The sequence below is a fragment of the Pleurodeles waltl genome, chromosome 8 (assembly GCF_031143425.1).
Source record: "Pleurodeles waltl isolate 20211129_DDA chromosome 8, aPleWal1.hap1.20221129, whole genome shotgun sequence".
Taxonomy (NCBI): Eukaryota; Metazoa; Chordata; class Amphibia; order Caudata; family Salamandridae; genus Pleurodeles; species Pleurodeles waltl.
This window is the reverse complement of record NC_090447.1, coordinates 1,271,580,379-1,271,607,059: the sequence shown is the minus strand read 5'-3', so window position 1 is coordinate 1,271,607,059 and position 26,681 is coordinate 1,271,580,379. Positions and strand designations below refer to the sequence as shown.

Here is a 26,681-nt window from a genome sequence, read left to right as displayed (position 1 = left end):
ATCCACAGGAGAGGACCTATACTGCAAGTGCTGCTGTGACCTCGGTCTGGAAGAGACAATGGCTGCTGCGACTGGGGAAAGGGCCCCTGCCTTCACATCTGAAGAATTGGAGAAACTCGTGGATGGGGTCCTCCCCCAGTATGCGCTACTCTACGGTCCTCCAGACCAACAGGTAAGTACACTGGGACCATGCTTTACGGCCAATGCCTGGGTTGAGTGGGGTGAATGAACGATGGTGGGGAGGGGAGCGAATGAGGCATGCATCAAACGACAGATGAGAGCATGTGCCATATGGAAAGGGTGGGGAGGGGGGGGCCACTCACATCGAGCATGCAGAAAATGATGATATTTTTTTCCTCTCCCTGTACATGTCACATAGTTCAGCGCCCATCAGAAAATCGACATTTGGCGTGCCATCGCCAAGGACGTCCGGACCCTGGGGGATCCACAACAGACGGGGCACCCACTGCCGCAAGAGGTGGGAGGACATCCGCCACGGGAGCAGAAAGACCGCGGAGGCTCTGCTGGGGATGGCCTCCCAACGTAGGAGGGGTGACACTCGTCAATTGACCCCCCTGATGTCTCGGATCCTGGCGGTGGCCTACCCAGATTTGGATGGGCGCGTGAGGACATCACAGCAGACACAAGGGGGTGAGTACCAGCACATTCTGCTATCTTAGCGTGCAGTGGAGGTGTCTGGGTGGGGGAGGAGGGCTGTGGGTATCCCTAGGCCAGGGCGATTTCTGTAGGCTAGTCCCACCCGTAAGGCATGGCCCTGTGCCCCCGCCCCCCACCTCTGTAGGGTGCCAAGTACAGCTATCCATGGCCCTTTGTCACCTATGTGTACAGTTGTCGTCCATTGGCTTGTAGGGCAAGTCTCACTGATTGAGTAGTGTACCCCAAGTGCGCGGCGTAGTGCAGGGGGCTTCTGTGTCTGTCCTCTCCGCCAACTGTGTTGCCAATGCATGCACTCAACATGTCTTTATGTTCCCCCCCCCCTTTTTTTGCTGCTCTTCCTGTTCATGTGTGCATTAGCATCATCAGGCGGAGGAGAAGTGGCATCGGAGCACGAGGGAGCTGCATCTCACATGGCCCCGGAGGGCCATGCAACGGACTCTGATTTCACCAGTGAGACTGAGGGCGAGGGGGGCTCCACAATGGGGACCCGTGGAGACATCAGCGACACAGACACGTCCTCGGAAGGGAGCTCCCTTGTGGTGGCGGCAACATCCGTGCCCACCGCAACAACAGGTACAGCCGCCACCCAGCGCACCAGCTCCGCCCTCCAAGCAGCCCCTCAGCGTTCGCCCCGTGCCCGCTTGCACACCAAGGCGGGCATCTCCTTTGCCCCAGGCACCTCAGGCCCTGCCCCAGTTACCCCTGCTGCCCTCAGTAAGGAGGTCATTGACCTCCTCCGGACGCTCATTGTTGGGCAGTCTACCCTTTTGAATGCCATCCAGGGGGTAGAAAGGGAGGTGCACCGGAGCAATGCATACCTGGAGGGCATTCATTCGGGTCAGGCTGCCCATCAGCGATCGTTCAACGCTCTGGCCTCAGCACTGACGGCAGCCATTGTCCCTGTCTCCTGCCTCCCTCCTCCAACTCCCTCCACCCAGTCCCACTCCCTTGTTCCTCTGCCTATCCCAGACACACCTACAGACCAGCCTGCACACACCTCAACACCCAAGGTCACTCATCCAGACATAAGCACCACACATCACACAAGCATTCACACAAGCAACAGCCACATTCAGACATACCAACAGCCACTGCCTCCTCTGTGTCCCCCTCCTCCTCGTCTCCCTCCTCCCTCCCTGTAACGTCTCCACTCACACTTGCATGCACAACATCATCAGCCACTACGTCCATCACCAGCACACCCACCAGAACACTCCGCACACGTGCAGTCACCACCCCCACTGCCATTTACACGTCCCCTGTGTCCTCTCCCACTGTGTCTGTCACCCCCTCTTCCAAACCACACAAACGCAGGCAGCCACCCACCCAACAGCCATCCACCTCACGACAGCCTCCAGCACAAGCACCTGCACCCAAAGACAGCACACTTGACTCTCCTACAACCACATCCTCTTCCTCCACTCCCATACCCACTGCCCCTACCCTTCCCATTGCTCCTAAAAAGTTTTTCCTCTCCAAAATTAACCTCTTTCCATCACCTGACCCACCCCCTCCATCTTGTAAGAGTCCAATCAGCACCTCAGCCACCACAACCCCTGGACCTACAAGGACCATAGTCCAAGGATATTGGAGTCCACCACCTTCAAGGGCAGGTACATCGGCCAGCAGTAAAGGGACAGCCAGCCCACCCCCTGGGAAGAAATCCAAAAAAGTTAAGGCCCGGCGCGAGAGGACAGAGATGGCAGCCTCCACAGGCACTACCCTGGCACCGTCAGGAAGTGGGGTGCCACCTAGCACATCTACAAAGGGAGGCAAGGGCCACAGAGACTCACGGAAGGATGGCAAGCGCAGCACAGCTGACAAGTCCGTCAGCAGGCGAGCTGCCCAGGAGGGCCCAACCAGCCCCATTCCGGGTGTGAAGGAGGACACCCACAGGCACGGGACACCAGCACAGGAGGGCCCCGCAAGCGAGAAGTCAGATGGCGAGTGAACACCATATATTGTCCGGATCTGGTGCCCTGGAGACACATGTCAAGCACCGCTGAACAGGGTACCCCCGTCTCGGGAACCGCTGAACAGGGCCCTTCAAGACAAGCACCGCTGAACAGGGCCCTTCAAGACAAGCACCGCTGAACAGGGCACCGCCGTCTCGGGAACCGCTGAACAGGGCCCTTCAAGACAAGCACCGCTGAACAGGGCCCTTCAAGACAAGCACCGCTGAACAGGGCCCTTCAAGACAAGAACAGCTGAACAGGGCCCTTTAAGACAAGAACCGCTGAACAGGGCCGTTCAAGACAAGCACCGCTGAACAGGGCCCTTCAAGACAAGAACCGCTGAACAGGGCCCTTCAAGACAAGCACCGCTGAACAGGGCACCGCCGTCTCGGGAACCGCTCCGCTGGGCCCATCAGCTCAAGCACCGCTCCGCTGGGCCCTTCCTCTCAAGCACCGCTCCGCTGGGCACCGCCGTCTCTGCACCGCTCCGCTGGGCCCTTCATCTCAAGCACCGCTCTGCTGGGCACCGCCGTCTCTGCACCGTTCCGCTGGGCCCTTCATCTCAAGCACCGCTCCACTGGGCACCGCCGTCTCTGCACCGCTCCGCTGGGCCCTTCATCTCAAGCACCGCTCCGCTGGGCCCTTCATCTCAAGCACCGCTCCGCTGGGCACCGCCGTCTCTGCACCGCTCCGTGGGCCCTTCATCTCAAGCACCGCTCCGCTGGGCCCTTCATCTCAAGCACCGCTGGCCCATTGGCAGAAGGGGCAGGCCCGGATCTGTGTCGGGCAGGGCTGCACGATACACTCTGGGCACCAAGACTCCTCCAGTACCAGTGGAGTCTGTAATCCACTTGAGAGACTGTGGCTTTGCACTCCCCAGGATGGCATAGTGGGCAACCCACCCACTGTAGAGACTTGAGAGACTGTGGCTTTGCACTCCCCAGGATGGCACAGTGGGCAAGCTACCCACTGTAGAGACTTGAGAGACTGTGGCTTTGCACTCCCCAGGATGGCACAGTGGGCAACCCACCCACTGTAGAGACTTGAGAGACTGTGGCTTTTCACTCCCCAGGATGGCACAGTGGGCAGCCCACCCACTGTAGAGACTTGAGAGACTGTGGCTTTGCACTCCCCAGGATGGAACAGTGGCCATGGAGGCCCCTCGTGGATCTGGCATTGTGGACTCATGTGGCTGAGGTGCCTGCCCTTCCCTTCCCCCTGAGGTGCCTGTAGTTTTGCTATCTGATGCCCTTGCAGTGTTCTCTCCAATGGATTCGGGTCTCCTGTGTGGGCTTTGCCCATGTGTTGAGGACCATTGGCCCACGTACAATGACTGAAAGCCAATTTTGACAGGACAATTTACATATGTGTATATAGTTATAAGATGTTCAAATTAATTTTTTACTTAGCCTTACAATATATTTGAATTTCATGATCATATTATTTTGTCTTTGCATTCTTCCGGGGGGTTTGGGCGGTGTCACTCTGAGTTGTTGCTCTGCATTGCTGTGTAGGTAGTTGTGGGGGGGGGGGGGTGTCGCGTATGTGTGTGCCCGTAATCTTTTCTCCTCCCCCCTCCCCTGTGTCGTAGGTGCAGTACTCACCGCTGTTTTCTGCGCCGGCGTTCGTGCTCCTGGTAGAGGAGCAGGTAGACAATAGCTGGTAGGATGTGTAGTTCTGGTTCCATGCTGTCCAGATTACTCTTGGAGTGTGTAGAGGTGAGTGTTTTCCCGTTCGTAGTCTGTTTCCGCCGTGTTTTTATCGGCGGGCTCCCGCCCCGGAAAAGGTGGCGGATTGGTGAGTTGTGATAGGGTGGGCGGTACATTGTCTGCCGCCTGCCTGTTGGCGGTGACCGCCGCGCTGTTTGTTTGTCCCGCCGTGGCGGTCGGAGTGTTAAAGTGGCAGTCTGTGTTGGCGGTTTCCGCCAGGGTCAGAATTCCATTTTTTTTACCGCCTGCCTGTTGGCGGGTTGGCCGCCGCATTAACACCGACCGCCAGGGTTGGAATGACCCCCATAGTCTCTTAATGAAGAAATAACACCTTAGAAAACAGGCAATACCATTAACTGTTTTCAACCAGTCAGCATTTCTGAGCAAAATGTTTCTGGTGAGGAAAAAAGAACAAGAAAAAAGGCTGGTTATAAATCTTGAACATTTCAAGCAATTTGTAATTTAAAGTCATTTGAAGATGGAAACAATCCTTGATCTTTGGGATTGCCTGCAGGCCCTCAATTGGATAGTACGTTTATATTTCAGAGTTGTATGTTTTTTGATACCAGACTTTCCTCCTCACCGGAAATATCTCCAGTTTTGATGAGGAAAAAGGTTTGACAAATTCACCACCCTCTTTTCCAAATCTTGGTGCTTCACCAAGCTGCTCAAACCAGTAGCCACATACCTCCTGTTTCTTAGTGTAGGACTTCTCATTTATTTATATGATCTGATTAATTCAGTTTCAGAACAAGAAACTGCTTTTTTTTACAACCACAGACAATGATTACCCTCCTGAAAAATATCGGGGCTGTAATACATCTTTCTTACTCCAACACATCAATACGATTTCTCAGGGATCTAGTAAGTTTCATATCCTCCACGCACAAGAAATTAAACTGGATGTTATCAAAAAGGAATTAACTATTCTGTTTGCTCTATCTTCCATATCTCTTCATTATCTGACCCAAATAGTTGGTCCTCTGGCATCATAAATACAGGTAGTATTTGTAGGTCCACTTCACTACCTAGCCCTTCAGAGATTAAAAATTTGATATTTCTGTAAGTGTCTGTCACTCAGAATTAATTCCTTTACATCAGTAGACCTGGGAGGAAGTGATCTAGTGGTTGGGAAACCCCTAGGCTTGGAATGGCAGATCAATCTTCAATACTATTTCAGATCTTCTATTAGAATTCAGCTCAAGTTTGTCTGGGTGGGTTGTTCCATTCGGGCAGTTCTCGACTGACAGTGTGTGGTCAGAGAAGCAGTTGTCTATGCACTTAAATTATTTAAAAATACTTCCAGGTTCCTTTGCAATCTAATGTTTAACAAAAATATTCAGTTCTTCTCAGAATAGACATCATGGAGGTGAGAAACATAAACCATTTAGGGGGGACTCAGTCGAAGATACTGGCATATTTGACAAAACAATTTTTGCGAATACTGCTTACAACTACACATATCTGAGCAGAATTTGTTCATGATTTCCTAAATTCAGAAGCGGTTTGTATTTTTGTCACCTGAAAGGCTTCAGTGACTGGCAGCTACATGTTCCACTGTTCCAGTATCTTCTGAGTCTTTGAAGTGCCCTGCTCATAAATGTGTCTGCATGCAGATAGAACCCCCAACTTCCTTGATTTTATAGTTGCAGATCAGATATATTGGCTCTTGCTTCGGATAGTTTCCTTCATCCTTGGAACTAAAGACTGACTTATGCCATCCCCCTTTCTTATTGATCTTTCATAGACTCATCAAAGTCAGAAGAGAACACAGTTCTCTGGTCTTCATAACTCTGTTTTGGCTGTGCCAGATTTGGTTCCAAGATCTTCTACAAGTATTAATAGATGGTCCAATTCACTATCCCAACTTTCCACAAAGTCCATAGGAACCCCAAGGCCACTTTTACAACCTATCGATCGCAGGCAGTCTTTAACTCATGGCTTGTAAGATGTAAGGTCTGCCTAGTCTAATCCGGGTCTTTCATCAGACACTCTTACTTTCATCAACTAAGCCTGGGCACCAGGAAACTCTAGAGTTTTATAAATCAGCCTAAGCCTCTTTCTTATGCTAGTGCATAGACTCAAAAAGAGATCCTATTTCTTTAGCTGTACCCCCTCTGCAAATTCCTGGGATATCTTGCAGCTTCAGTGAAGTCCTACAGAACAGTAAAAACACAAAGGTCGACAATTTCATTACAACATCAACATATTGCAGAGGAAATCATGGGAGAGCATCCTCTGATTTGCAGATTACTATGTGTAATGATGGGTATACACTGTTCATAAATATACTTATTTACGAAATATGACTCTTGTCAGATAACTACCCTCCCACTCATTCACATAATTCACGTTGACTTATCCATTCATTGTCGTAGTTTCAGTTATTGAAATATATTATTGAAGGCAACAAGTTGCCTTTCAGTCAGTCGTAGTTTTAATGAGCTTTTGTCTACCCACCTTATCATTCCCAGAGTCATTCACCCTGTTACTCACTCAATTACTCACTTAAGATCATTCCCATGCCTACCCACATTCAACAATTGTATCACCTTCTCCCACATTACATCATTAACCTACCACCTCATATTCACCCACTTGCATCAAGCTTCCCATTGCCATTCACTCAGTTCATATAACCAGTTGTTACATTTACCTATTCCCTCAGCCAACCCCCACATTCAATAACTCACCCATTCATACAAACACATCAAACAATACTCATTGAGTAAGAAGCAATTTCATTAATAAAAAGCTATACTAAGTTGCTTTGTTAGTGCTTGTTGTATTCTCCCTGCAGTTTACATCTAGATGCCCCACTGTCACAACCGCAGGCACATATAATCTGCAAGAAAGATAAAACAACTATATGCATTTGTGAAAGTAAAACGTTTTGCACTGACTCCATTGGTGCTGCAGGGGAGATAGCCCAGCAGTTAGAAAGATGAAGAAAAGGACGAGAGAGAACAGATCTCTACTTTTTTCTCCCAACTTATTTATGCAGTTTTGTTTGAGGCAGCTGCTGGTCTGTTCATCTTGCTTGAAATGGTTACATTTGGTCATAAGGATTTTATTTTAGTTTTATACAGCGTGAAGTTGACCTGAAGGTATTTTCTAGCGTTTTTCATGTGGCATGGCACATGGGTGAATACATCCTGTTTCATGCCTGACTGATCTTCACTAAACTAAGACCTCCAAAATGCAAGTCTTACTTGTTTGTATATTTCACACCTCAGATATGCATGTTCTTCTCAGTAGCATTTATACTGCATGACAAATGTTCTAGGCCCTTTCCTGATTTCCAAGTGAAACTCCTCGATGTGCTGATTTCGGCTTCTCATACATGCTGTGCTGGGTATTAATGGGCTCTTCTTGGCCATGGATACACTAAATCATATATCACCTGACCAGGGCTTAATTTGTGCTTGTTGTTTCTGGTGCAGAGCACCGGCACTTATTTTTGAGGGCCGGGGCTTATTTTTCTGCCTCAAGCATTTACTGAGAGCAAAAGACACATATGGGAAAGAGGGAGGAAGAGAGAAACGAAAAAGCGTCACAAAAAGAGAAAGCAGAAAGCTCAGAGAGTGAGCCGAAGAGACAGGGAGTGCCTGTAAATGGATTGAAGAGGCCCAAGATGACTTCAGGATTAGCTGCCTCAGTATTCGGTGCGCGCACATTTAATTGCAGCAGCCGCATGTTTAAGAGGAGGGCTTTGGCCACCGGCACGTTTTTATTTACAAATTAAGCACTGCACCGGACACCACAAACTGAGGAAATAGGTTTGTCTGTGGCGTCTTTCACTTACGTCCTAACCCACCCTTTTACATCTGGTCAGAGGGTAGGGTGTGGCCAGTGAAGCTTGCTGGTCCCACCTCACCCTGTAGTGAGATGTTAAAGGGTGGGTAACTGCAGCTGAGGGCATGCAAACTCATACAGGCTGGGCTTGGAAGCGAAACGATCGAGGCTGATTTTAGTGGACGCTGTGGCTTAAGGTGGAAAAATGAAAGCAATGTGAAGCTGTGAAGAAAGACCAGGGCTCTGCATGGGTAAGTCCTACAAGAGCTGACCCAGGCACATTCTCATGAAGGGGCACACCTTGCAAAAATGGCAAGTAATGTGACCTTTGTTTTAATTGTGTTTTGTTTTACTTAAGCTTTTATATTAGCTGTAAAAGGAGAGGGGGTGCAGCCCCTGCACCCGTATGCAGGGGGGCTGCTGGTCCTGTCGCAGGCAGGTGGTGATGTTTCCACTTTCGGTGCCCATTCATCCAGAGGCCCTATGGCTTTCTAAACCTTATGGACCACACCAATATTTTGGTATTCTGAGATTGGTCTGCAGCATCTACATTTAAAGCTTTCCATTGAAACCAATTTGTCATGCTTCTTTTTCTGTTATTACATTGCTTTACAATAACACAATAGGAGCCTTTGGCCATAACATAAAATGCAGATTTTCCAAGCATTATCCAGGAAAACTCTCATTTAACTAAACACACTCCAGTGATTATTATCCGACTACCGTATCTGAGTTGTGTTATCATCAAAATTTGACCCCCGATCTCTGTTTATTTTGCCTTTCCATTGCACCATAAACAATCAAAAAATCATCTTGAAGATTCCTCACAGGATCGGGAATAGATAGCATTTTTCCTCTGGTGTTTACTTGTGTTTTCTTCATTGGGCTACCATTTTCACATTGAGGCACTGTTTAATGCATCAAGAAGGAGGTCTGCTTGGGATCTACGTATGGAGGACTAACGTGGGTTGTCAGTTCTAGTAACCCAGCACCTAAGCTTGCTGAATATTGTAGTTTCTTTATTGTGTTTCACATTTCTAGGATTTTTCTTTGTTCTCATTCCGAGCTTTCTGCTGTTATATTGAAATGTCCAGAAAGACAGCGTAATACTCACCTCTGTGTCTTTAATATAGTTAGGACTTTCTTGCATAATACTTGGGAAATCAGCATTTATAAGCAAAAATGTGTAAAATCTCTGTATGACTAGTACTAAAGTTTATTGTAGGTAATCGTTTTGCCATGAGCCTTTAATTTGACGCTGTGGACATATGGGCCTGTATTATGCTCAGAATACACTGTCCCTGTTTGTAACACGGCACACCTTACAAAGGAGCACCTGACGCAGATCGGGATAGGGCACCCTATTATGATGAATGTGCTGCCCCGGGAGGCAGAGCTTTCATTGCCCTGTGGGCAGGTGCAGTGATTAATTGCACCTGCCCACATGGGATATCTAGGGGGACCCCCTTTCCCCCCTCCAAAAGGTTCCCCACTGGGGGTGCATTGACAGACCTATAATAATGGCAGCCACAGAATCCAAGTGATTCCCTCATGCAAAAGTGCCCTGGGTGCGCACAAAGCGGGTGCACACGCCTGTTGCACCTCCAAGGACGTTTGCCTAATACAGCTCTTGGTGTTTTTACCTTTTCAGTGGCATTCAGTCTATTAATAAAGGCCTGTGATAGACATTAAGACTAGGATGGAAGGAGGGATAGGTAACAATAAGGACTATTTAGAAAGCAGAATTGTCTGATACACACAAAACCATTGGTAAAACTTCTTGATCTCTTCACCTCGCACTTTCCACACGAATCCCCTAACCTCTTACTGTCTGACATGTCTTGTTTACTTTCACTAGTACTGCTTCTCTCCTCGGTTCTATGCCCTACGTACTACTACTGTTAATGGTGGTAACTACTTAATGGTTCTGGCGCTCTCTTTTTGTAATTTTTGTACCTGCTTTAATTTTTCTGCTCAAGGGACTGGACTAGGTTCAGAGCAAAACAGTGTCAATAAAACCAACAACGAGCCTACAAGTAGCTTCATCAGTCCTCATTGTACCCGTGCCACAGTTATTGAAAGGGGCATTGCAAACATAAAATCCAAGGTAAAAGTCACAGAAATATGGTATACCTTAAAGGAAGTAAAATATGGTGTGCTCCATCAAGAGGAATATGATAGTACACCTCTTGAGTCCCTGTTTGATCTGCAAGAAAAATGGTGACAATGCTAGAGAGCCCTCACATCTAAGAGTCACCAAGCGTAAGGGGGTTCAGCATTCATTATAAAGGACTCCTATAACACCCATAAACACAGTGTAAGCATGTCCTCTCTGGTTCAGATCATCCTGCCACCTTGATTGAAAGATGCTTGGCCTGGAGAACCAGAATGGAAGACCAATATTTAGAGGTCAAACCATATGAAGAAGGACATATCCTTGCAGAATTGTGAAACGCAGTATTTTAGGTATACGTAATGGCCATGATAAGCTTTCTGTCAAGCACCTCAGTACACAGCAAACTTCTCTCGTTCACAATTCATATGGTCTGACCCATATCCCAGGCAACCCATTTGACAGTCCTTTAACCTGATGACTTTTTAGTTCTTCTGCAATAGATCAGACGTTTCTGCCTATAAAATGTCCTAGGGAACAAACATGTCAGCTGCTGAGTTGTGAGGACATTATCAAGCTTATTAGCATCCTTCTGGGAAATAAACGAACACTTCGTTGAATTATGAATATATGGCTGTTGGATTTATTATTATCATTATTTAAGAGTGCTTTGATGCAGCTAAATATTAGGATTTCCACAGCGTCTCCTCCAGAACCTATTGGGCGAGGAGCCATTGCTCTGAGCTTTTCCCTAAGGGGACTATTAAGCTGACCAAATTAGTGGAGAGATACTATAAAATTGAAAACAATCTTTGAAATTAACATATGAATCTACATATTTGAAACCTTACTAAAAAGGAGATTAGGGTACATTTATGGTTCTGATGAAATGCTTAGGCCCTTAGGGGTCTTATGGGCATGAAACATGTTGCCCCTACTAAACATTGCCAAGAGCTCATTATTACACCTAATTAGTTCAGTCATGTTATTAATGATGGCACTCACCAGAAATAAATATTACTATGGGAGTGTCCAGTAGTCCATTTTAACCTTTTTTACCCATTCCGCCTCCTAATCTAACAATCACCCAACTAGGGCAGTGACTTCAGTTCAGGCTTATACTGGGCCTAGGGGAGAAAAGGATCTCTGTCAAAGAGCCCCAGGTTCTGGGAGCCCGCTCGGCATTGCAGCACCCACCCGGCAAGGAGCTAGCCCGATGATGAAGCATGTCACCTAGGTGGGTGAAGGCTATTGCATCCTTAAAGGAAGGATTCCCTTAGATCTGTGGACATTATTGAACCAGAAGGCAAGTTGACCTCTTGTTGCGGAATGGCACACCAAATTTTACTTATACTTTGTCAGTCCTAGGAGGTTGTGCGCTGGACCACATTAAATAATTTCCTCTCTGTTCCCCCCTGTTGTTGGTTTAAACAACTCCTTGAATTGAAATCTGCCAAATACATGTAGGGAAGTGTATTTAAATAATCTCCAAATTAATTTACAGTTACAAACAGAAAGCTGTGATCAAGAACAAGTCCTATCTCCTAGTAGCCTATACAAAGCTTACAAATGGATACTAAAAGGACTTCTTCCCTGCAGGCAAAGGACAATGAATTATAAGCAGTTGCCAGGCACAACCGGTGGATACTCCAGATCCCCCAAAAAGTAAATACACGTTATAGCGAAATGCAGTTGCTGGCGGTTGTTGAAAGAATCTCTGGTTTATTGCTTGCTAATAATGTCTAATATCATGCTATTAAGTCACTGATCATAAGAGAGTCATGAACAATAGAAACAAGATGAGAGACGACCGTCACATCAGCTGTAATTGGATATAAAAATAGGATGCCAAGTTGATTTGGACACCACAGATCAGATACTGTATGTAAATCCAACTGGGTACACTCCAACACAGGGAGTACCAGGAAGGTAAAACAATAGGTGACCAAAGTCCAGTGTATGTGTGCAAAGAGGAGACTCCACCCAGAGTGAAGTCAAAGCTTTAACATGTAGCAGACCACATTCGATATCAATGCAAACAATATGTCTAAAGAGAGGTCACCGGAGCACAGTCTTCCTGAAAGCTAATTTTAGCTGTTCATGGAGCTATTTGTTCTGAATCATATGACGTTGGGCTGTATTCTGACTTCCCTGTTATTTGGTACTGTAGTACAGACACTACAGGATACAATATTACCTCTGTATTCTGGGTTCCGCACCTCAGAATGGGGAATAACAGGAATACTGTAATTTTCTGAGCTGCAAAACACAAAATATTGCACTTTTTCAAGGTACAAATTCCATCAACTACCACCTTGTAATTTTTTTTACATGGAAAAAGTGTAAAAAATATATGCACTACTTTTGATCCTGATTTCCGAGAAAAACTCTTGTTTCGACCTGTATCAAGGTTACAACAGGTCTTCAAAAGAGGCCCAAATGTAATAACTAGCTTTTGGAATACCGGCAGTGAACTTTTAACTTTGAGAATTCATATCAAAATGTAATTTAAAATGGTCCAGAAACAGGCAGTGAGTAATAAACGTTCTCACTTCAGATGCACTAAGTATAAATAAAAAGGATATCTCACATCATGTTTCACCATTTCCTCTAGAACAAGTCATATTTGAATAGAATGTATATATACCACAAAATATGGTTCAAGACACGTCATAACATCTTTAAATACGGCTTAGGATAACTATTTATTTAAACAGAGATCGGGAGTGAAATTAACGAAAGTTATGAAAACGGTGTTTGGTTTCCACACAAATGTTCCAAGTTCCAAAACTATTGTTTTAAGTTATACTGGTCTCAACAGTTGCTTTTCATATGTATAAATTGTTACTTTAATATTGTCTTCAAGTTCCTAGTGAGACTATCGCCAGTGCAGAATACTTCATCTTATTGAGGCATTTATCTACGACATACATTACTTAGTTGGGTGCTGTTGAAATGCCAGCCAACATTGGTGAGCCATGTTTTGGTAACAACTCTGCAGCGGAGCAGGAAGGGCTCCCCAACTTTCAGGAAAACATATGAGGCATGTGTTTGAGTTCCAACTCTGTCGCTCAAATCTAGAAAAGAAAACACAAGGTAGTAAAATATATGATAGGAACCAAACATAAATTTTATGTGTGTTTTTAAACTTCCACACCCACTGAGCATTTTCAATGTACTAGGATATAATTGCTGTACAAATGTAACATACTTATTGAAAACGTGCATTGTTGAATAGCCAGCATGCAATGAAACAAATATTTCAATTGATAAAATATAGAATAAAGTTAACTTTATTGGATCCCAATTTTAAAGCTGCACAAACACAGAACGATTGAATGTATTTGCATTTCCAGAATTTGGTCACTTTTCAGTGCATATATTAACTCAGAAAATCTCTAAGTTAGAGCATCAGTTGTAGGCACTGCTCGGAAAGGCATGTTCCATGATTGCCTCGCTGTATTTCTGAGCAGCAATGTCTGCAGTTTATACATTAACTCCTAGATTTTTCTGGTTGTACAGAAAAACACAGAGCCAACGACCTGTTTAAAACCTGCACACTATTACAAACGGAGTCATGATACCGCCTTAGGATGCTGCACTTCAGTTTTAATAAGGACCAGCTATTAGTTTAAAACCTTCTGTATTGTCCACTTAATACAGAGGACTAGGACAACGTTTCGGTGGGACTACATTTATAAATGATAAATGTTCACCATTATCACTAATCACTCCATGATTCGAGAGGAGCCCAATCAAGTATTAGCAATGCTGTTCTTTGCTGCGGGATTACCTGCCACTTACAATGTAATTGAATTACATTCTGGAAGAAAGAGCATTTTAGTCATGATTCTGTAGACTGGAGGTGACCTGGACTTCATGGGAGAGGGGGTGTGGGGCTAAAACTAAGCACTAAGCTCAATGTTCACACTGTATCATGGAGACAAGCAATCCTCCAAGCCAATACAAGAAAATAGACAGACGGATTGTGCATTTTAAACACACTGGTCAAACATAAAATGATCAGAATAAACATGTTTTTTGTAGACAGGATGCTTTTCATAGGCTATTCATAATGATCTCCGAATAGGGGATTGAGTGCACTGAAAAATAAGATTCAGTAGAAATCACTTTCAGAGACAGATTTTGCAGAGTTATTTCAAGGCGATTTGTCAGTTTGCCCACAGCTCCTTTTGAGGTCAGACAGTGTACTTATGATAGTTATCAATTCAAGTCCAGAAAGGGGCTCCTACTTCATTTCTTATTGATTCAAAGCCATGTTTAGAAACCATGATGAAAGTCGAGTTACCCACTGGGGCAAAATCTTACTTGACCGAGCCAAGTTGGCAGTCTAGGATGTAGAAACCATTGTGCTTTCCTTGAATATCCCAACTTTGATTTTTAACCATTATATTCATCAAATACATTGAAATAACTAGGGTATATCCATAATCATTTTTACTTTAGCTGGAATCCTGCTTTTGTCCAAAACAATATCTTATTCGGGCGTCCGCTTCTTGGTAGAGCCAATCCGAGTGGTACTAGCCTACCTGGAGGAGGGAAGATACCATTGATGAAGCATGCCACCATTTGATGGGTGACTTGTTTTCTATTATTAAAATAAACTCTGTAGGCTATGTGGCTGATCTGGAAGTAGGAACTAATCATCCCTGGGCCTTTTGTATTTTGTTATGTGGAATCAAAACAATAAATCAGCCTCTTAAACAGTCCTAATGAGGATTTTCAGTGAACATCTTCAATCCTCAGTGTTGGAAGGTGGATCATTAGTTGTGTGGCCTGCACAAGTAATGGTTCTGCACGGGACCACCAGTGGGAACCAAACACCCCATTGTAGTATTTGACTCTCATAGGATAGCGTTGCAGAGTAGTCCAAGGCTTACACAAGGGAGGTGGTGGTGGCTATCCCCCCAAGCATGAAACTCAATAAAGGATTGTCCAGTTTGTGCTTTTCCTTTGATAAATTAAAAGTACATTTATTACACACACAGACTACTCAATACTATGCAACAATTTTCAAATATACACAGACTGAGGGAATTACTCTTGGATGAAATTGTGTAATCTCTCATGTATCCCCCGAGGGGAAATATAATCCAACAACCCACCTGGCAAAACTATCCCCAGTATTTCAATGCAGCATTTGACTGTAATGTAGAATGAGCACACCTAAATCTGGCAATTAAGTACATCTACTTTGCAAATAAGGTGGTTGGAAGTTCCATTACTCAAACTAGCATTGACAAGAGATCTCTAAAGACATGTTTAAGCAATTTAAAGATAAAACTACTTTTGTATTACTTCTAAGTTACTCTCGATTAACATTCAGATTACTGTTGATTAACATTGCATAATACCATCCTACACCCCTAGAGAACGCAGTCCCACAAGCCAGAACAAAAGTTCAAACAAGCTTGGGCTTTTCCTAGCGTTGGAACCCTTGGAGGGCTTACAATTCTTTTCTCTCACCCTACCTATGGTGGGGACACAAACTGCATTAGGAGGAGGCTGATCTGCTCCGGCAGCTTTCCCTGTCCATGGGCAATCGTTCAGTGGTGGCCCCATCTTCCTGGGGCCACCACAAGCTGGCTAGGGGCCTCGACCAATGCTGGTGCCCCGCAAGGCATGCTGGGGCAGGATGCATATCAAATGAGCGGCTCTCCTGCTGAGCCATGGAGAGCCGTGTTGCCACCAGAGCTGGTATGCTGCCTGAAGGATGCCCGGTGCCACCCAAACACCCCCACACCAGGTAAGTGCTCCCTTGTTGGGGGGCGACACAGGGAGCCCACCCCAGGCCGCCCCCGCCGGCTCCCCACATGGCCAGCGCCTCCACGTGCTGCCACAGGAGCTGGCCTTTCCCGTGGTATCTGCCCCCTCCTGCAGGCAGATGCTTGCAGGGGCTGAGGCTGGACGGGCCACCTGGGGGAGTATGACGGCACTCCCCCTCCTCCTCTGCAGCTTTGGTGCCCCGGGATGGGGTCCGGGGTCCCTTCTTATCTTCCTCCTCCTCATGGGGCCCCAGGATAGGGTCCGGGGCCCCTCCATGCCGTCGGAGGGAGCGCAACAGCGCTCCCCAACTTACTCCGCTTCATGGGGCCCTGGGATGTGGCCTGCGTCCCCTCCTCACCTTCGCGGGGAGCGGGACAGCACTCCCCAATATCCTCATTCTCATGGAGCCCCGGGATGGGGTCTGGGGCTCCTTAGGCAATTGTCACGGAGGCGTGACGGCACCCCCTGACTTGGCTTCTGATGGTGCCCTGGGATGGGGTCCAGGGCCCCTCCTCACCTTTGCGGGGATCAGGACGGTGCTTCCCAACATCCTCATCCTAATGGGACCCTGGGATGGGGTCCAGGGCCCCTGTTCGATCTTCACAGGGAGTGCAACGATGCTCCCCGGCTTCCTCTTTGGCCACCAGCCCCTTCCACAGCCTGCTTCCATCTTACAGGGGGTGCGCAACTGCACCCCCCATCACCTTGAACGGGCTAGGCTTCACTGGGCCCCGGGATGAAGTCCGTAACCCCTTCTTCCTCCATAGGGGGAGTGCAAGGGCACTCCTCTGCTCCTCTTCCTCTTGGGACAGCCCATGGGCCCTGGCCCACCCTCGGGGCACAGTCTGGAGCAGCTGCGGAGCCCCGCGCGCTTTGTTGCAGCCTCTGGAAAGGTCAAAGTTTGTGGTCCTTCTCTCCTTGATGTCTAGGCCCCCCAAGGGCCGATTTTCGTGATACTGATGTTGTTTCACTCTTGGTGACAAGCCCTTGCCACCAGGAGCCTTGTCGTTAGGCCTCCTGGCCTGGAAGATTCCCAAATTGTAGGGAGCCAGTCCACCTGACTCCCTGCACCATCCTTTCCTCTGGGTGCTGTCCTTTTCTTCTGGACGCTCTCTTTGTGCAAGCCCAGTCTTTCCCCCAACTAGTCCACAGAGGAGCTGGGGGGCCAGCTTACCTGGCCCTGGCATGCGCTTTGCTGGGCCTGAAGTCCTTCAGGGGCAGACTTCCTGCCCCAGGGGGCAGTCAGGGGGTTCTAGTTGCCCATGACGCCCATCTGCAGTCCCAGTGTTCAGCGGTGAAGAAAAGCGAAGAGAGAGAGCTCTCCCCTGTGCCGGATCTTTTAAGTGGGGGTAGAGGTGTCCAGCAGGTCTGCACCTCTGGCCTATTCAGGTGTGCCACATCACCTCCTTGCCCCTTTTCCCTTCTTCATGCACAGTATTCTGAGATGGCTTAAAATGGCATCATTCAGGAGTTAGTTGCCACATGTGCTCTGAAAGTCTCAGCCCCCCTGCCTCGACATTCCTTCCAGGGCCTCTCCAGCCTGCTCCCGGCACGGAATGACAGTTGGCTGATTGATGCAAGGCCCTGCTCAAGCAGCTGGACAGAGCAGTAATTGGCCCTAATCCTGAGCTGAGTCAGAGAAAGATGATATCCTGGATGACCCATAAACTGTAAAACTATGCTCTTGTAACCTACTGCATTATTCTCGTCTTACAGGTTACAGTGTACCTTGGTGTGACTCTGGTCTCGGCGAACCCCAGAGGGCTGGAGTTGCACCCTAGGGCATCCTTTCCCATTGACATTTAATGCAGTGTCCCCACAATGCAAATACAGTAAGCACACTGACATTGGCATTTAATGGAGTGTCCCTTCAGCGAAAAGGCAATAAGCACACTGACTATCCCTCACATGTGTACACCCATCTCATGAGGCCTACTCCAGGTCACCACCCACTCTGCATGGTCTCTCCTGTGCCAGGCTTACCTAAACACAGTTCTTGGGCTGCGCACACCAGTAATCTTCCGCCTCAAAGCCCTCACATGGGTGCACATGCTTGCGCACACATGATCACTTGTAACCTGCCGGGGTCCTCCTACTCTTGCTATGCCACAGCTGTCTTTCCTTAGCACAGCGGCACCATCAGTAAACATGCGCAGTCCATTTTAACCATGAATTTACTGTGCGTGATCCCCGCCCAGGAGGCTCCCTCACAGTGAAAGGTAAAAAAACAGGTGGTCAAAAAACAAAGAATCAGGGTGGACCTGATGGTCAGAACCATCCTCTCACACTCAGGATTTGTCATAGAGTGTGGCAAACACCCTTGTCTTCTATGATAATCTGTGAGTTTTCAGATAACAAAATGTCTCTTTACAGAATTTCATACAGTGTAATAATTAATCCATAAATGCCTAGTGGATTTACCATTAAAAATTAGGCCTGCTGCCCTTGTCATAGCATTTTATAGTAAACAGATCAGATTGTTAATATCCGACATACCTTTTCCCTATGATCTAATCAGGACAGCAGCCTTTATCAATGGCTTGTCAAAATAAACAACCTAACACTGTTGTATTGAGCATAGGCATTCCCAAAAAGCAAAAATACAATACAAGCTCTTTTTTCAGGGGCAGTATACACCTCCTGCCATATCAACATGTGAATGTAATATCTATACTAGTCACAACAAAATGTGTAATATACACAGTGGACTCAGTAGGCAGCGGGGCACTAGAGCATGTGGCACAAGGAGCACATCAGAGAGAGAACTTAGTTGCTGACTTGCCTATGGAAAATGTAGTGCTAAAAGCAGGATATCTTCCCTGGGCAATGCTTTTGTATTGGTAATCTTTCATACTTCTCAATTTGACAGCACAATAAGCTTTCACATATTTTCTGCTGCAGCTCCAATCTAGTTGAAAGACATTGCTATGCAATGCCTTGTTAAGGGGAGCTTTGGAGTTATTGCCTTTGTTTAAAAACCACACTCTGGAGAAGATGAACAAGATGTAGGGTAAATCTAATTATGCATGTGTCTTGTGCTGCAAGTAATAAATGTTAGAAGTATTTGATTTATGCTGGAGGTCTGCCACTAGTTTTATATAACATTTAGATGTCTCAAGCATGTTCTTGTTCACTTCGTGGCAGTGAGGAAGCTGCTCTGAGATTGGAGGCAACCTCAGGATTACTTTGGATCAGGGTAGAAGAGTAGCTCTTCTCCTGTTCGACTTAATTGCCACATTTGACACCCTCTTCGGTCCCGTTCGGTGATGAAATCTTCAAATTGCACCTGTGGCAAAGCTTTGTCATGAATGTCTATTTTTTGAACAACAGTAGCCAAGCAGTTTGTCTTCTTCCGCGCTGTTCTTCTAAAACCATCTTCATGATACAAGTACAATGAGGGATGTGGAAACCAATTTCCTGATTGTGGAAAATCTGGGTAATAATTACTGCCACCAGTAACTATTGGTATGCCAGGGGGCTGTTAGACTTTTCATCCTTGGCGTAGTCTCCCTTAACATTTTGCCTCTGTTTCCCAGGTTGTTGATGTATGCTGTTTTTGTGACTCCGGGCACTTTACCACTGCTAACCAGTGCTAAAGTACAAGTGCTCCCACACAAAATGTGTATGTAATTGGTTCATAAATGATTGCCATATTTGATTTACTGTTAAGTCACTATTACAGTGCACTAGAGGTGCCCAGGGCCTGTAAATCAAATGCTACTAGTGGGCCTGCAGCACTGGTTGTGCCACCTACATAAGTAGCTCTGTAATCATGTCTCAGACCTGCCACTGCAGTGCCTGTGTTCAGTTTTAAACTGTAAATTCGACTTGGCAAGACTTGGCCTAAACCGTCCCTTTTCTTACATGTAAGGCACCAGTAAGGGAGATCCTAGGTAGCCACAGGGGCAGGGTGCAGTGTATGGTTAAGGTAGGACATATAGTAATGTGTTTATGTCCTGACAGTGAAATATTGCTAAATTCATTTTTCACTGTTTCAAGGCTTGTCTCTCTCATAGGTTAACATGGGGGCTACCTTTAAATGTGATTAAAGTGTAGATTCCCTTTGGAAGCGGATAGACATGTGGAGTTTGGGGTCTCTGAGCTCACAATTTAAAAATGCATCTTTTAGTAAAGTTGATTTTAAGAGTGTATGTTTGAAAATGCCACTTTTAGAAAGTGGGCATTTTCCTGCTTAAACCATTTCTGTGACTCTGCCTGTTTGTGGATTCCCTGTCTGGGTCAGTTTGACAGTTGGGCTGTTTGCACCTCTCTCTAGACAGTGATACAAAGGGAGCTGGGGTGTAGTCTGCATTTCCTGATGAGCCATCAGTGCTAGGAGGGAGAGGAGGAGTGGTTACTCACACCTGAAAGGGCTGTGCCTGCCCTCACACAATGCAGTCTCCAACCTCCTGGTGTGTGTCCGGGGCCTGGCCTGGGCAAGGCAGGACTTCACAAACAAGAGAGACTTTCCTTTGAAGTAAACCTACTTCAAAGGGCAAAATGGGTATAAGAAGGGCACCAAAAACCACAGACTTTAGAAAACGTCTGGAAACCAAGATGAACCTCTGCCTGGAGAAGAGCTGAGGAAGAAGAACTGCCCTGCCTGTGACTGTGCTTTGTGGAGCCCTCCTGCAGTTGCTGCTTCTGCCTGTGCTAGAGGACAAAGACTGGACTTTGTGTTGCCTTCCTTCTTGTGAAGATCTCCAAGGGCTTGATTTAGAGCTTGCCTCCTGTTGTTTGAAGTCTCAGGGACAGCAAAGACTTCTCTCTGCCAGCACCTGGAGCCTCTGGAGAGACTCCTACCCTGCCAAGTGGTGCCCATCCAGTTACTGGGGCCCTGAGAAGAGAAGCTGGCAGCCCAAGAGTGAGAAATCCACGCACTGACCACCATGCGGGGAAAAGATAGATGGGACTCCGATCTGCAGCTGAAAAATCGACGCACCATTTGCTTCGTGGCTGAGAACTGACGCTCGCCTGCAATGCGACCGGAAGATCGACGACCGGAGCTGGGAAAATAACGCACAGCATCGCTGACGGAGGCTGGTGAGATCGCAACCCACGCTGCGTGGTTTACTGATCATCGTGCAGCTGAATTTCTGACGCAAACACCGCTGGGCGTGTAAAAACAACGTAAGGCCTGCCCAGACCTGAGAGTGCTGACCCAGATCGACGCATCACTCTCCTTCGGAGAGAAGAAACTGTGCACGCCAACCCGACTTAAGGAGAAATGACGCAAGGTATCGCTCGTGAGTGAAATCGATGCATCGCAAGCCCTTTTTGACGCACACTCGCCTGTGCAGGTTTTTTTTATGCACCCAAGGTACATTTTCACGCTAACAGCGTTAGTGTGTGTTTAAAAATACATGAAGACTCTTTGCATTTTTAGTGATAACTTGACTTATGTATTGTGGATTTTTGCGTTTTGGTCTTGTTTTGTTTAAATAAATATTTTGGGATGTGCAAACTTGCATACTCTATACGATATGCTCCTGTTTAGAATTCTACTGGCCAATGTAAAGTTCTATTTCTAAGCACTAATCCAGTTCATAGTGCTAGCATACCTGGTGTATGATATGCATAACCTTTGTTGTACTAACATTGTGTGTATGAGTGAACCAGAGAAATGGAGGCCTGCAGGTTCCATTTTGGAAGTCCCTGGCCTGCTCATGTGCATGAAATGGAGGTGAGGTTATTTTTCTAGACAGTATAAACGTATTGCTGACATTCATGAAATTCGAGAGAAGAGACATGTATAGTGAAATCGGCGAGGAGGGGTCCTTCAAAAATTCTCCTAGGTCCTTCTACTGAAAAGGGTTGCTGATTTATTTTCCTGACCACTGTCATTTAGTAGATGGTTCGGGTGAAGGGTGTGCCTGTAGTATCTGTTGTTAAGGGTTCTTTGGGGGAAAGACTGCCTTTTGTCTCTTTCCTGGTCGCTGTTTTGTGTGGCTGTTGCTAGCCGGATGCAGAGAGCTCACACCTCCTTTGTGGCTCTAGTGTGGGTACTCGGGGCTAGAGACTAAACCGCTTTCAGGAACATCACTCTACACAATGACTGTGTCAGGAGAAGAGCATGGAGAGGACACTTTAAGAAAAGGATCTCCACTGACTAGTTCGGAAAGTGCAGAATGGGAATCTACATCTGCTCTCTGCTTTCACTCTATAAAAGTGGGAGCCACTGACCCACCTGTTGTTCTAGTGCTACGTTCTCTTCAATCAAAGAAGGGAGTTGCCTGCAAAGTACTCTGAGGACTGCTGTGTAACCAAAACTGGTGCCTGCTTGATAGCAAGCTTTATAAAGGTGAGGGGAAATCACCAAGAGTCTGACCTTGCGGCAAGAAGCAGTATCTCTGACTTGAAGCACCCTGAATCCATCCTGCTGCTAAGCGAGGAAAGGGACATGCCAACACTGCACAGGTGTGACTGACCTGAAGCACCAGAGCAACTTCACTGCTGGGGCTGTGTGGGGCCACCAGATGAAGGAAGGATGAGGAGAGTGCCAGTTGTGCCTTGCATCAGGTGGGCTACAGACTATGGGAGGAGAATTCCCAAAGGAATCGTGGACAGCAGCCATCGCCGCTTCTCTAAGAAGGGCAAAGCAGTGGTGATCATGAGACCCAGTAGCCTTACCGCCCAGACCAGAATTGTGCTTGATTTTGATTGTGGTTAATTATTATGTGTGTGGATTAAACCATTTTTATTTTATCACAAAAAAACACTTACCTTGATACTACCTCATTATGCTGGTAGGTGATTGTTGAGCACAGAGCTTCAGAACCCCATTCCTACTTACCTGAGAAATCTGTGACTGCTCACTATCACTACCACTAAGAATCAAGCACTGAAGGGGCTGTACTTGGCCCAGTTCACATAGCCATAGGAGGACTGGCCCCTGGCCGTCAGATGCAAACTGCATCCGCCCCCATGGCTAATGCCCAACAGCTCCTGTGTGCCCCATGGCCCCCATAGGGTCTGACAAAGATGCTCTGAAAAGTCTTCTGAGGAGGCGCACAAAATAACTAAATGTTAGGAGCATTATACGGCCAGTTATGCCTGATGCACTGCAGAGTCAACTCAGATGTGACAAGGAGTAGCCATTTTACAATCAGCCATGCTTCATGCCCCTGAGTCAACCCAACAGTGTTATGGTGCAAAGAGCCATGCTCTGTGGAGTCAAATAATGAGTAGCAGCAAGCAACCTGTAATAATGGGCATAATACATACTAAAAGGTCAGCAAGGTCCGTCATAAGTATTCACAGCACAACACAGTGTGCCTTTAAAGAAATCTGAAAGATGGTTCAATGAGCAAATTTCAGAAATTACCAAACAATAGAGGGTGGGCAGGTGTTTGGTTCTAGAAGGAATGTGAATGATAAGAAACACAGCAGGAATTGGCCTTGGCCTCTAACTGACTCTAACAGACACAAATAGGAAAGACATCCTTAACATCTCTGCCTTAACCTGAAGGTGTTATGTTTTAACCTGGATGCCCTTGAAGGACACACTGAAAAGGTAAAGGCATGGAGATTTAGTCAGAAGAGCCATATGAGAAAACAGTCTTACTATGCACAGGATGTTCAGTACCCAAAATACAGATTACCTAAGCCCACAATTACACAGACAGAGCTCAGTCGGCTAAGATCAGGGTAGAAGATAAGCTTGGAGGGCTGGGGCCATGCAGGCAACAAACATTTCTATACTTTTAGGATCAAAGTGAATAAGGCACACAGGAAGAACAATGGCTAAGATGGAGTTGAGGATGAAAGTGACGCTGGCAGCTACACGCGTGAGAGTTTACTCAATGACTCAATGACTCAGTGGATGGAAAATAAATCATTTGCACTGCACAGTACATCATGCCTCCATCACCCTCAGTACACTTGCATAACCACCTGGGATCCGTATGTCAAACTTTCAACTTTTTTTTATTTACAAAAAAGACCCAAAGTGAGATTAAAATAAAAAAAAACAATGACCCTCTCGCCATGGGAGTTTTCTCTCATGACATGAGGGTCATTTTGCAGTTTTCACTGCCACTGTCTGCCAGGTTCTACCTGGGAGACAGACAGTGAAGATTTGACATTTGTTCGCCCACTCAAAATATGCAGGGCTGACAAATGACAAAACCTCTGACAACCATTACAGTGTAGGACCATCAGAGGTGTATGTTAGTGGTGGAGACACAGCAGTCTCTGCCGTGGACATACTGAAGGTCTATCCATCTGTAAATGTAGCTGGCAGACCTTCAGTTTGCCAGAAAAGGTACTCTGTCACAGTTGCAATGAAGTATCCTCTCCGCCAAAATCTAAATCAGGTCCTCAGTTAACTTTCCTTTCAATTCTACTAATTAGGTTGACAGAGCAGACATGGGAAGCCATTTAAGAAACAAAGCCTCATAAATTAATAAAAGGCCTTTGAAAGTCCTGCAATAGAACTGTCCGCCCAAGCCCAGAGCAGCTAGTGCGTTGGAGGTGTGTCCTTGAAGCTGCAGCAGTTCAGGCTACAGCAGACAACGGGGGGGAGGGTGTGGGCAATGAAGCCCTTTTACTCCAATGGGTGTTGGACTCCTGATGTACACTAAATGCTACACCAATACCTTGCCTTGTACTGTGCTGCATACAGAACTCTGTTCTGAGCCCCCCTCCAAACTGAACCCAGTGCAAAACTATACCCAAAGCTATACCCCAACAGGGCTGCAGGAATATGAACAAAGCCCCATAATTGATGTAATTAAAAATAGCTTCTGTAGCAGGCTATTCATAGGTAACTGTCTGGGAAAAAACGTAAAGTCCGTTCACAAAAGCAGTACGGAAGAAGATAATGTACTCTTTTACATACTCTTTAAATGCCATTGTGAAACCGAATTAAAACATCTAACTCCATATTAATATAAATGAAAGGAGGACACAGTCCTTTCTGTTTGTGCGAACTGTATAACTTTTTTGAGATGTTTTGGGGCCGAAACACACAGGCATGTTTGTGTATGTAAAAGAATACCACAGGAGTACTACTTGGCGTGCTCTAAAATGTATTTGTGAATAGGGATCTACATTTTTGCTGGTCTCATTCTGCCACAGAGAAAGATGAATCGTAGACCGCCTCAGTGTGACATCTGCAGAACTAGATCTTGAAATAATATAAATGGCAACATGTTCAAAGTGGGCGCAGAGTGCTATATGAGCAAAATGGAATTTGCTGTGGTACTAAATTCCATCTCCTTGCATAAATCTCTGCAGATCTTGATTTTGAAACTCACAGATTTCGTGAATCAGGATCTGCTATTTGCACCTGCAGATTTTTGCAACTAAGTTGAAAGTAGGTGTACAAATAAAGTTCTGAATCTGGCTGTCAGGGACCCGAGTAGAGAAGCACAGCCCAAATCAGAATAAGCTGCGAGGTTTAAACAGGTGTCAAGTTGCACAAACACTTATAGAAAGATGCATGTAACCAGTGGCAATGCAGTGCTTAAGTTGTGCTTGATGTTTCCGGTGCTCAGCACCGGCACTTATATTTGAGTGTCGGGGCTTATTCTTCTGCCTCAAGCATTTGCTGCGAGCAAAAGACACATAAAGGGAAAGACGGATAAAGGGAAAAACGAAAAAGCGCCACAAAGGGAGAATCTAAAAAGCTGCAAGAGTGAGCTGAAAGGGCAGTGAGTGGCTTTAAATGGATTGAAGAGGCCCGAGATGGCTTCAGGATTACGCCGCCTCAGTATTCCATGTTCACACATTTAATTACAGCAGCCGCATTTTTAAGAGGAGGTCTTTGGGCACCTTTTTATTTACAAATTAAGCACTGTGGCAATGGCATAGCAAATAATGAAAGATGATCCAAGAGAGCTGGTAAATGTAGCAAGGGGAGCACTTTAGATAAATGGCGAATAGTAAGGCCCAATATCCTTCATCCAGAGTCATATCACAGGAAGCAACATCCCAGAATAAAGCACACTAAACAACTAGTGGATATGACATTAAAGACTTCTTTGTGAGAGCTAAATTGAACTAGTTAATCTTATATGTATGTAATGTAACCAATATTTATATACTGCATTCCAACCATTTTATAGTCTTATTTGTACCCTAAAATGAAATTAATTGTTTAGATGAGTTTAATTTTTGTATCCCTTTTATTGAGTTGTAATACTTCTTCAATAGTTTGTTAGCAACAGAAAATTCAAAATAATAACTCATTTTCAATGACATGGATGCCCTCTTTGCAAGTTGGGTGAAGCGGTATCCCTTGGGGAGCACGTTGCCACACCCGAGTACAAGTTTTACTAAGTGCTGGACCTCACTGAGTGAAACTAAAAGGTTTTAGGAAGTAGGGGGGTAAAGATCTTCAGAAATGTCCCTGGAATCGTGAATCAAAAGCACCGAAGTTCCTGATATTTCTGGATTGTTCATGTTATTCCCTGTTCTGGGGTTGAAAACTCGTGATGCCTGGTAACTGGTGGTGGGAGATTGGGATATTGGCCAGAGTCATCGACTCTGGCACTATTATTTCCCACTCTAATTACCAGGAATCTCATAATGAGACCCTGAGTGTATACAATGATTTGGCTGAGGGCATCGTTGACAACCCTATCTTTACAATATAAATGCTGAGCCAATTTTTTTTTTTTTTTAAATACATGCTTGTTCGTG

The 26,681-nt window shown here is 46.1% G+C and overlaps 1 protein-coding gene across 1 annotated transcript in view; it reads right to left on the bottom strand.

Moving 5' to 3' along the window:
• FLT3 (fms related receptor tyrosine kinase 3) overlaps positions 1-26,681 on the bottom strand; it is a 519,185-nt gene that overhangs the window by 249,324 nt on the left and 243,180 nt on the right. Inside the window, exon 7 of the mRNA XM_069202208.1 lies at positions 13,182-13,327. Coding sequence (XP_069058309.1) covers positions 13,182-13,327 — 146 coding nt within the window. The remainder of the gene's footprint in view (positions 1-13,181; positions 13,328-26,681) is intronic.